The following is a 12275-nucleotide window of genomic DNA, read 5'->3' on the forward strand; positions in this document are numbered from 1 at the left end:
GGGGGGGAGGCCACCCAGCACGCAGACAAACACACAGACACATCGCTCCCTCCTCGCTGGAAAGGGGGAGGCCACCCAGCACGCAGACAAACACACAGACACATCGATCCCTCCTCGCTGGAAAGGGATTATTTTTATCGTTTTAAATATAGCGTGCTGATTTCTCCTTTGACCCATAGAGGGGGCATTTCTTCAAGGGATTCTGTTTCCCAACATGTCACTCGGGAGTGAAGGAGCATGCAGAGCATATATATAAACATAGATATACGCATATATGCGCAATCACATGCATGTATGTGCTATATGATGTGCTGTAACCATGGAGTTGTCCCTTTCGGAGCTGTTGGAGCATTCCCAGTGCAAGCTGAACTGTCACCCCCATGCCGTGATGCTGCCAATGGCTTTAATAAGCTGAGGAATGAGACGGGCAGCGTTGGGGGCTTATTTGCTTGTTTCTGGCTGAACGAGAGCCGTGTTGTTCGTGTTGCAGCTTTGGCATCAGTCTGACTTGTGGGGAGTCGGAAGATCCTCCTGCGGACGTAGCTATTGAACTGAAAGCCGTGTTTACGGAGCGACAGTTTGTCAGGAACTCTTGTGTAGCTGGAGAATGGGGAGAAGAGCAATCGTCTATTCCTTACTTTCCGTTTATACCGGACCAGCCTTTTAGGGTGAGTACCAGGATGCCAGCGGCATGCGCCGTATCTGATGAGGCGTAACGTGATCACGGTTGCGGCACAAGCCGACTTGCCTCTCGTGAAATCATAGCGTAGCCCGTGCTGCTCCGGTGGAGACACCGGTTGCTGGGTTGTTTGTATTGATCAGAAGTTGCGTGGGTATGCTGCTGCTGTGTTCCAGTGGGGCTGTGAACGCCTCACCGGGGTGCTCTGACGGGTCAGAGGCTGTAATACCGTGTGGGTGAAGTGCGCTTCCTGAGCCTAGTTTTATAGCTATACATTAAAAAGTACTTCTATGTTATTAGTGCATTAGAAGTTATTACTGAAGAATGTAAATACTCTGTGGGACTGCCGCATGTTTTAATGTTTTTTTTAATAGACACAGTGTTTGCAGTTTAGTGCAGCTAATAAGGATCTCGTTCATCCTTTGTCTCCAGGGATGTTACACTGGGGTTTACCGTAGCCCTTCGTGTTAGCAGATGAAACAGCTAAGCAATAGTGGTATTCTCTTCTGAACCCTGGGATTAAATCTCCTGTCAAAATTAAATCTGTAGTCACTTGAAAATGGTGTATGTGGAAATGTTGTGGTGCAAGGGATGGACTGGATTGACCTAGAAGCAGATTCCCATCTGTAGTGTTTATGGTTACGTGAAGATGTCTTTGCAAATCAGGACTAACAAAGCGTGCAGCTGCAGAGGGCTCCTTCTCTCTTGGTGGCTTCACTACATTGAGGAAAAAAGGCTGCATGCCTTCTCCATGCGGCTGACCCAGAAAACCCCTCCTCCTCCCCACCCCTCTTATGAAACCTAGCTGGCCCCTCTGCTAAATGCCAATGCTCTGACCAGCTGCCAAACTCTTTTAATCCTTCTTGCCCCCAAGATAATCTTCCCCAACCCCAAAAGCTCACTGTCTTCCCAGATGCTTGGGCTTTGAGAGGGTGTTTATGGCTGGGTTTGCTGCAAATTGGTTGCGCTCTACTTGCTTCTTCAAACTCTCCCATCAAAACTGGCAACACCCTTTGGTGTGTGTGGGAAATGCACTTGAAAGGGCTTGGAGGTTTGGTCCTGCTCTGGCTGAGAGGGTTATAGTACTTGCTGCAGTGGGTGGTGGCTGGGCCCTCAGACAAGCCAGACAAATTATAAAGAGCGTGTTTTGTGGGTGTCCTGCTAATGACAGTTGAAAATATTGTACATTTGCCATGAGATACTGTAGAAAGGGAATTGTTGTTTTTCTTTTTTTATCCTCTTTTTCCCCAAATGCACAGTGGAATGTAGGCTCCCAGTTGACTTCGTACCTTTGATGGTCTCCCTGTCAGTGAATAAGTTAGACTGTTCAGTTTTCTTGCCAATGACTGGTGATCCAGTCCAGTTAGCATTCTGGCGTGGCCTAGGGTGATCTGAAAAAATGGATCGTGAGCAGGGTTGAGGCTAACCATATCTTTTACATAACAAGGCCTAAGGCTGGATGCACCTGCTGCAGTGACACAGGAGCTCTGCGGCAGCACAGGCACTTCCCTGTTACCAGTTGTGCTACCAGGTCCCTAGGAACTTAAGCTCTCCTGAACTGTCGGCTGCCACTTCTCCCACTGAAATGTGCTCCAAGTCGGTCGGGCTTTGGCTCAGTCAGTTGGTCACTGGCCCCATTCCCATTTTTATATGCTGTAATAGCAGTAGAGGCAAGTGCCTGGAAGCAGCACTTCACTCCAGACCACCAGCCTCTTGAAATGACCCAGAATTTACATGTGGCTTCCCTGTAGATTTTCTTCTTAAGCCTGTCCAGACCTGGAGGCCTCCAAGAGCCTGTATGAGAAGTGCACGTTACATGAACTCTTATCCCTGCTTCCTGCCGGAGCAGCTCCAGGGAAGCTTAACTACAGGGCACTCTCTCTCAAGCCACCCCTAACATCAGGAATCTCCCAACCTGTCCAAGCTTGTTCAGTTCCAGGCTTTGTTGCTCTTCCAGAACATTTCTGCAGGGCTGTAGGAGGAGGGATGAGCTGTGTCCCTCCCTGATCCTGTTTGTGCCTCATGCAAACTGTCTAGCTGAATTCAAGCCATCCTGCACTGCATTTCCCCTTGCTGCAGTCCCAGTATGGAGTCTAGCCCAACAGGGAGTCCTGGACTGTCTGCAGCCACAACAGTGAAGGCTTTTTAGTTTTGCAGCAGCTCTGTGAGTATGTGTGGGAGGGGAGGGCAAACCTATCCCTCCTCTCATGCTCACTCCCTTCCAGTAAATTAATGGAAGTGTGGAAAGCATTGCAGAGGGAACTACCCCCTCATTCTGCAGCAAAATAACTCTCTAGCAAGGAATGCAAGATTCAGGTTGGAGACGCAATTTGTTCCCCCTGTAATTAGCAGTTTGAGTCTGTTTCTGGCATTATTCCAAGAGGCAAAACCTCCCTGATGCCAGTGGAATTGGGCTCCTGAGTCCTTCAGGCCATGAGAGTGTGAGATTGAATTAACATCCCTGTGAAGTAAGAGCAGGTCCATCATAGTGTAACTGGTGTCATGGGGGCAAACTGGTCTCAGCCCTGGCTGTTATGTGGCACATAAGTGGCAAACTATGTAACCACACCAACGGTACTTAAAGGCTACTGGTGGGGTCTTTGCATTCTGTGAAATAACTTCCCCAGTTACACTGTGAACAACTTGCTTCATCACTTCTGTTTTTCACAGGTTGAGATACTTTGCGAGCATCCCCGTTTTAGAATATTTGTGGATGGACATCAGCTCTTTGATTTCTACCACCGTATTGAAACACTGTCAGCAATTGACACGATAAAGATAAATGGAGATCTTCAGCTTACAAAACTTGGCTGAATTCATTAGGACTGCAGATTCCAAACCGGCTCAGGTGCCATCGTTCGTTTGGAGAAGTGACAGCCGGCTCTGGACACAGCTATGGTAGGAAGGCTGCCCTGCTCCTTTTCCACATGCAGTTCTTCACTCCTGTGCCGAGGAACTGGGCTGTTGTTTATCCTAATGAAGAACATTTTTGGTTAATAGACATTGAGCCATTTTTCTTGGATCAAAGTAGCCAACCTGGGCTGGATAATTAAATTGGAATGGATGCAGAAAGACTTGCAGTCTTGTTTCAAATCTCACAGAAAGGCAATTTCTGAAACACAGCACTAAAGCCGGTTACTGAACAGCAGTGATAACAGCAACAACAAAAAGTTTTTTGTTTGCAAATACTGTTTCTGCACTGAAGTGGAGTAGTGTAGCACAACATAGGGCCACGTGCTGACGTCCTTATCCGGGGCCTGAGCCTGGTTCCATGGAAATCAATGGCAAAACTCCCACTCACTTTAATGGGGTACAATCAAGCTGTCCTTAGTCAAGCACAATTCCCACTGATTTCTATGGTGTTTTTGCACACGCCTGGGGCCAGCTCTTCTGCTGGTGTAAATCAGCATTACGTCCATGGCTTGCAATGGAATTTTGCTGATTGTTCCCAGCCGTTGATTTGGCCCAAGGACTGTGCAAAAACTGAATGAGAGTATGAGGACACGGCCTGTATATTTTAGTCAGGGTATTTGCATAGAATGTAGATTGTTATGAGTTTTTGCACAATGTATTGTTAATACATTTTTTAAAGCTTATCTGTAGTTTATTTATTTATAATCATTGTATGTATTATTAGTAAAAATGAACAATCTTACTGATGGTTAAGTACAGCAAAGTGTAAACATTTTGAATGTACAAAATGTCTTAGGTTCTTTGGGTAAACTTTACGTATCATTCTTGAAAAATCATGGTTCCTATCAAATATTTAGTTACATTTTAATGGAGCCCTCTAGGCCCTGGGAAAATGTGGGCATGGTAGTTGGTGGGGGTGGGGAGAACTCTGCATATTCACTAGAAACTGTTTTTCAGGGCTTACTAACTTTGCTGCACAGGTTTGAGTTGAAGTCGATTAGTTTTAAAAACTTAAAACAGCAAATGTGTAGGTTTAACTGTACTTTTATAACCTGAGAAAAAAGTTAAATTGGGCAGTCTCCTCGTTCAGAAAGAGAACCAGCCTCTTTCTAGGGGAGCTGGGAGATTTTTTTTTCACTTGTTTGAGAACATATTCGGCCTTTGATATGACAATTAAAACTTGTCTAGACAGCCAAGTTATTAATGCTTGAAAATCAGCTACTGCACATGAATAATAACTTTTCATGTAGCTTTTTAAATAGTAGGTATAGCTGTACAAACACAGTCATTGCGCTACACTATAAATGAACACAGCCACTTTTCTTGACTTCCTTAGGACTAAAAACACTTATTTTCCTTGGCTGCTCACAACAGACTGTAGCAGGTCTTTCTGAGTAGTTCTAATCATGATATAAACATATATTTAGGCAATTTTGAAAACATGTAATATAGGGACTTCCTAAGACAAAATACAAAAACATCCTTTGTAGCACAGTATTTAAAAAAAAGAGAGAAGAATCTCACAAACAGAACTATGTTAAACCTGCAATAAAGCTGTGGTTTAAAGCAACCAGAACTGGAACATCCAAAGTTGAGGGTAGAGTGCCAGTTGCAAAGCCTCATTTTGTGCTAATTTGGCCTGCAGTTAAGAAGCCTTAGTCTGCAAGCTGAAATTCCAACTGTGGCTCTGGTCCAAAGTCTGTTGAGGTCAAACAGAGTCCTCTGAGCATAGAAGCCTGATTCTTATTTCATGCAAGTGCAAATCTCTGTAAAGCCAGGGAGGTGTTGCTGCTGCAGCAAGAATCAGGATGACATCTATAAACTACAAGTTAAAAATGGAAATTTTAGCCTTAACATTGACATTCCCTGATTTTTCCTCCTGTTTCCAAATTGAGAGAACCTGTTATTTTCCAGATGATCTTTTTATCTGGTGTGTGGCTTTTAAGTTGTACATCAGATTCTATTTGTACTCTGGATTGAATCTTGATATAAAATGTTCCTGTCTTGCTCTGTTTTTACTCTTTTACATGATACACAATGACCGTGTCATTTTCCATTGTATAAAAAAATGCTGACAGTGTTTTGGTACAAAATATATTCTTAAAAATTATGATTATGATGATAATAAAAATCCAAGGGAAAGGTGCTTCTACATGAGGAGTTTGGATTTTTCTCCAGTTTGGAAATGCTCTGTGGTTCCAAAGCACATGATGAATTCTGTTTGGAGAGATATTTAGCACTCTCCCTGCCTAGTGCTTTTTCCAGCTAGCTATGTAAAGCTGGGTTTGCTGTTTCAGTGTCATTGCCAAGGGTTAACCTGCTACTCCAGCAGGCCACAAGTGGGAGGCTGGAGAGAGTAAGTAGCACCATGACCCTACAGTAGCACAAAACCACGCCACTGGTAGAGATTTCCTCTCTGTGCCTTTACTGTAGCCCCAAAAAAGCAACTTGGCTGACTTGAATTTTCAGCCGCTTGGGATTCCTGGTAGGTTAACACAGTCCTCAGACTTTTGCTGTCCTGCCTGGGCTTGGCACAGCACAGTGCCTATGCCAGGGATGCTGAGATGAACTCAACACACCACTTTGTCTGTCAGGAGCCAGGGCCCAGTGATACTGCCTTGTCTCTGTTGCCACGCACTGCACTGGGCACGCCTATGTGTTCCTGCTCTAGTGGTTTTCTGTCTCAGGGAAAATGCTTTTCTGAACCTGATTCTGGTTTTGCCTTTGCATAACTCCACCAACCACGGTGCCCACCACCTGATTCTGCCCTGTTGTGGTTTCTGAGCCAGGCTTCGAGGCAAAAAGGGCTGTGAACCCACTTCTGATGAGTTGTGGTTTGGCTGAGTGCTCAGGAAAGGGCAGAAAGTCACAGTTTCAGCTTCCACATCTACTCCACATCAGTTTGGAAGCCTTTTTCTTTTGCTCTTGGGCAGTACCAGGCTAGGACAGGTGAAGTAAGGATGATGTCTGTGTAACCAAGGGCTGTTTCACCCGTGCTTGGCTTACATTGACGCGCTCTCAAAAGCAACTGCTGAATGCTTCCATGTGCAGTGGAACTCAGAGAAAGCCAAGGCCTTAAATTTCTCTGTTCAGTTGGACTTTGAGCCAAATCCAAATATTTAAGACAGGAGACTCTGCTCCAAAATTTATATCTGAATTTTTTTGTCTCAACAATCTAGGGATGGATTATTCAGATACTTGTTTTGGATATAAGGCCTACCAGGCCTGAAACTAGACTGTTTTTAAATTTGGCCAGGTTTTCAAAATGTTTTTCCATAGGAACAAGTGGTCTGTGAGCTTCTTGGAAGCTGCAGGACTAAGTGTGTGTGTGAATTTATTTTTGAAATCTTTTGCTAGAATTTTTAGTGGAATACTTCTTTGTTTTCCTCTGAATGAGGAAATTAATTCTGAAATGAAAGAAGCCTTGAATGGTTAAAACCCTTGTGGAGTGAAATCCTTCAACTTAGTATAGCTTTATTTTTTCCCAAGGAGGGAAAAAAAACAAAAAAAAAAAACAAAAAAAGCAATGACCAAATAATTTAGTTATATTTGGAACTGGCTATGATAAAGCTGATTTAATTAAAAGAAAAAAAAAAAAGTTATTGCCTCGTCAGAAAGAACCTTGAAATGTTTCTGTATCATGTGAGGTACTCTGTCTAAACATATTTCGCATAAACATTTTTTCACAGCCAAGTTGTTAAAAATGTTACAAAATACCTTCTTTTTGTGTCACAATTAGAAACGTTTGCTCCACCTTGAAAGAACATTTTGTACAAAATATTCAGATGTCGTCTATGTGAACTTGTACTAACAGATACTATATTCTCCCTCCCCTCCTTGACTAGCTGGAGAAAAAATAGGCGTAATATTGCTAAACCGGTTGAATGTGACATCTGCTTGAGGCAAAGCATCTTTCTCAGGGGCTGTTTTGAGTAAACAGCCTGAAAACCAAAGCAAGAGCCTGATTCACCGTTCTGCTGTGCCAGCTTTCCACCCCTGTCACTCTCCTGCTGTGAGGCTGAAGCCCATACTTAGATTTTAATGTAAGAGAGCAGCACTCAGATTTTTATCTTCTGGGATTTAAAACTATTCACCATGGAGGAAACAAGAACAGAGTAGCCACAGCATTCTCAAGCTTGGTTGTAGTGTTGGGGCAGCATGAGCTGCTGTAGTCCTAACAGAGCATGCGTTCAGAGGGCGGTAGTGGGCATTTCACAGCCAGCCAACAGCACAGGCTGTGGAGCTGTGTGACAGTTTCCCAGGGACAGGCCGTTGCTGTGTTGTTAGCTGCCACCTTCTGCAACCCTGTACCAGCACACACAGCAAAAAAAGCCAGCGTTGCTTATAAGTTTGGAAGGCATAAACGGGTTCATGTTCCTACCTGCCTTCTTTGAAAGAGACTCCCAAAAAACAATAGGAATAGCCATGCCACTAAGGAATTTTTTTTCCCCACAGAGGTTCAAGCAGTGTATCTGATGATGGGAGACTCATCTTGCCTTCCATCCACAAGAGGTGCTCCTCACAGTGACCTTTTCATGCAGAATCACAGTTCTGCTGAGCTACTTAGTGGTGGCTCTAAGCAACCTCCCAGCGGCTCTGGAACTGCTTTGACAGTATGAGGAACAAGAGCCAGGCTGAGGGCAGCCCTAAATGCTCACTTTGCTAAGCACAGAATTTAGGAAGAAAAGCTACTGAAGTCTAGAAACAGTTAGTAACCTGGTGAGATCTTTTGTAATAATGGGTATTGTTCTGATGTTCTCACATGGATCAGAAAGCATACAGGTAAAAGTCACTTTGCAATGAATTGTGTGTGGGATTAGAACCAAGGCAAACCCAAACGGGGAGGAAAAATGAGCTGCAGACGCTTTATCTGGCTTTGATACACCCTCCCAGCTCCTCCCAGCAATCATTGCTGTTAGAAACATACACAATTACTACAAGAACATTCAGCAGCATGTGCAAGACCAAAATAACAAACTCATACTTTGCTACAGGTCCTCCCTAGCTTCTGTTGCTAGGCCCTTCCATCTGTCTGTCAACAAAGAACTAATATCCTGCTGCTTTTAAAATCCATGGCAAAAATCCCTTTGACTTTCATCGAAATAGGTCCATAATAAAAGGGGTGTTTCTAGCTTTCCCTCCCCAGTTATTTTCAGCTGGGGTGTACTCTAAAAATCTGTTCTTTCATTCTCCTGAGTTTAGGTATGAATAGAGGACTATTCCTATCTTCATTATCCATTTGACTAGAGTCAACAAAAACCACAGCCTCTCTCTGCTGCAGTCACACTGGTTTCACAGTTAGCTGATGAAATCTCTTATGTCTATTACCTCCTGATTTTAAAAGTGAGGATGTGCACAAAACAGCTGTATCACTCACCACAGATCTATTTTTGTGTTGTGGCCATTTCATAATGAACTTCTAATAACAATAAAATGTGAACTCTACACTAGGTTATTCTGTCTTTTATCTGAATTATTAAAGCTTATTACACACCCTCTTCACTTCTTTTAACTTCTGGCTTATTTTATCTTCTTTTTTTCAGATGTTGCTAGCTTTCCCTCAAATAACTGTAGCCTGAAATTTTGGAGTGAGATGTGCAGCTTTGGTAGCAGCTTGTGTAAAAATCTTTTAGTGTGTTTAAACAAGCTATACAGAAAATCAAATAACTGCATTAGAGAAAGAATAGCTTGCTTAATCATGCAAGACTCACACTGACATCATTGGGCAGTGTAAGCCTCAGGAGTTAACAGGCACGACTCAGGCCCTTACGGCCAGGCCATGAGTGGCTGATCACTTTTGTGTAGGATAAAACAGCCTGTCAGCAGTGTAACTCACACATGCTCTTCAGCTCACTCTGGTGGGACTGGCTTCATGGGTGAGGGTTATGTGGTGAGTAAAACCACCAGATCAGCTCCAGAGATAGGTTGTTAGGAGATCTGGTGTTTTACTTGTTGGCATGATCCTAACTAAAGTTCACATTCACCTGCGGAAACTTTAAGGTCTCAGCTTCTTCCAGTCAAAGCTATTGGAAAAATTCTGCATGACCCAAACAGGAAAGGATTATGCCCTACATCCAGTTGTGGCTGTACAAAATGAGTGAGGTTTCTGAGGGAAACCTCAAAACTCAAACAGCACTGAAGCAGCAGATGAACAGGATTTGAATACAGCAAGTTCTGTGTTTTTTCTCCTGATAAAATGATAATGAATGAGATGCTCCCCACACAGTTCATCCTAGCTCTAACCCATGGATCTGAGCTTGCATCTGGGGCCATCCCTGTTAAAAGCCAGACTGCAACTGACCTTTTGTTTATTACACACCATCCAAAAAGGGGGTTGTTAAGACACCTAGAGATTCCTAGTTAAGACATCGTATTAGGTAACCTAAAACTGAAACAAGTTGGAGGACAGAGGTAAACACACACACCAGTCAAAAATGGCTGTAAATGGTGTAAAGGCACCATCTGCTCCCCACCAGGCAGTGGGGAAACAGCAGACTCTTAAGTACTTGGGAAGATTTTCAAAAGAGGGAATATATACATCCAATTTCACCATTTTTCACTCCTATAGAGGCCCTTGAAAAGCTCTAGTTTGACCTGTAGCACTGACTAAAAAACAGGCATAAGTTTTGGGATGAAGGGAACTGGTCACCCACCCCACTCCTGCTCCTGATGTGGCAAGTCTCCCATTCAGATCAGCACTACACAGGCCTCACAGCTGGGCCTTATTTTGGTGGAGTGTTTCTAAGCTTGAAGGCCAGCCAATTCATGTTGAGAGATTTACTCACAGGAATACCACGAATATGACTCTCTGCTAGCACTGCACTGGATGTTTTTTTTTAAATTATGACTTTCACCACTTTTCTAAGAATAGATGCTGGCGCTGAAATGTCACATTGGCTCCAGGATACTCCAAAGGTTACACATTTCTCATCCTGTTCAGATTCTGAGGCTTCAGCTTCCACACTGGTGCATTGCCAGACCAGGGCTGTGATACTGGGGGAGTCATTCTGGGAAAGACCCTGAGAAGAAGTGTCTTTCAGCAGCTGTCTTCCCTGCAGAAGGAGACCTGCAAGTCTCTCAGCACTCAGAAGTGACAGCAGAACAGAACTACATTGACTCCTGATTTGCAGAATGGGGCTTCCCTGCAACACTGAAAGGTAGGAACAAAAGCCTGGTTAATTAGGAAAAAAACCTTCATTGAAGCTGAACAGTAAATCTCAGCAGCAGAGAAAAGAGGGGTAGTTTTAGTAGGAGGCAGTCTGGTACTAGGAGCAAAGAGCAATGCTCTCTTGGTGCCCAGAGGCCATATGCATACATGCACATGGTGGTGCTTCAATCGAGCAGAGAGGCAGAGCTCCATGACATGGAGCAGCCTGTTGCCAAGCACTGATGGAGATGCTGGAGGTTTCTGAGACTGCTCAGTAGCTCTGCCTGTGCCTGGCTCCAAAACCCCTTGTGACAGGAGAAAAGCCAGTGCTGACAGTATTGTAATGTATGACAAGCTACAGTAGCAGCTCCAGCACTGCATGCTTGAAGAGGCAAAGAGGATTTGTTCCTGGCTGCTCTCTAAGAAATTTTCTGTTCAATGAGAAAGATAATCACTGTCTAGAAGAGATCCAGACCAGAAATAAAGACAGAATATGGCTCTAGGCAGAAGAAACATTATTGAGAAAGCAACAGATTCACTACAGTCTCTATTTTAATTTAAAAGTACAAAGGCTGCAACGAAGATAGTGGGTTCGTCTTACATCCCAGCTTTGTAAGAAGGATTTGGTGAGCTGGAATGGCTACAAAACAGACTCAGAAGGGCAAATCTGGGAGCAGCTCTGGCTTATTGCATGGGTACAGAACGCAGCTTCCACATCCGTTCGCCTCCATTTCCACTGCCTTTTCTTAGGGGTGGCAGGTCCTCTCCACGAGAGAGAACTGTTGCTGGAAACCCCACAGCTGGAGGAATTCTCTGGTTGCTTCAGAGCCTTAGGTGTCCTCTATAGACACCAACCAAGTGCACATTATTTAATACCACTCACTGAAGAACTTCAAAGCACTGACAAGCTTTACAATCCAGGTGTTTGCTGCACCTTGTATTGAAAAGTTGATGGGCACACACATTTTCCAAGACAAAATATAGCAATCACATCTAGAGTGATGCAAACAGGTAGAGCTCTAGATCTTGATTTCAGCAGAAGTACACAGACCTATAGCAACTGAGCACCTGCTGGAGTATGAACTGATTTAGGGTTCCCATGACAAACTTAAGCTCTTCAAGCTATTCAAAAGATGCTGTCAGACAAAATAACAGGATCCTATTTAGCAGACAGAAGCACATGATTAATGCACTGTACAGATGAAGCTGTGATAATGTAGGGTACAAGATTATGTTTTTAAGTGATAGGGAAATCAGTTGTAATTATAATTGTTGTTGTTTTAATGTATTACCAGCTGTATTGATTACCTTCATGCTGTGTGTCACTGGCAACTAGGGAACAAGGGAACATGATACATTATCTCATGCTAGTGCAGAGACAGGAGTAGAGATTGGTGTATTTTTAGAAACAAGATTCCCATAGTGTAATTGTAGCAATTGGATAACTGTACATGTGCATATTAAAATGCCAACAGATTAATTCCTGGACAGTGCCAGCAAATATTTCACAGTTTGGGGTAGGAGGAAAGAGCAGGA

The 12275-nt window shown here is 43.7% G+C and overlaps 1 protein-coding gene across 1 annotated transcript in view; it reads left to right on the forward strand.

Moving 5' to 3' along the window:
• LGALSL (lectin, galactoside-binding-like) overlaps window positions 1–5738 on the forward strand; it is a 12629-nt gene extending 6891 nt beyond the window's left edge. Inside the window, exons 4-5 of the mRNA XM_009993465.1 lie at window positions 491–668; window positions 3350–5738. Of these exons, the coding sequence (XP_009991767.1) occupies window positions 491–668; window positions 3350–3493 (322 nt within the window). The 3' untranslated portion in view covers window positions 3494–5738. The remainder of the gene's footprint in view (window positions 1–490; window positions 669–3349) is intronic.
• The last annotated feature ends 6537 nt before the right edge of the window (window positions 5739–12275 follow it).

Source organism: Chaetura pelagica, unplaced genomic scaffold (genome assembly GCF_000747805.2).
Source record: "Chaetura pelagica isolate M959 unplaced genomic scaffold, ChaPel_1.0 scaffold472, whole genome shotgun sequence".
NCBI classification, from domain to species: Eukaryota; Metazoa; Chordata; class Aves; order Apodiformes; family Apodidae; genus Chaetura; species Chaetura pelagica.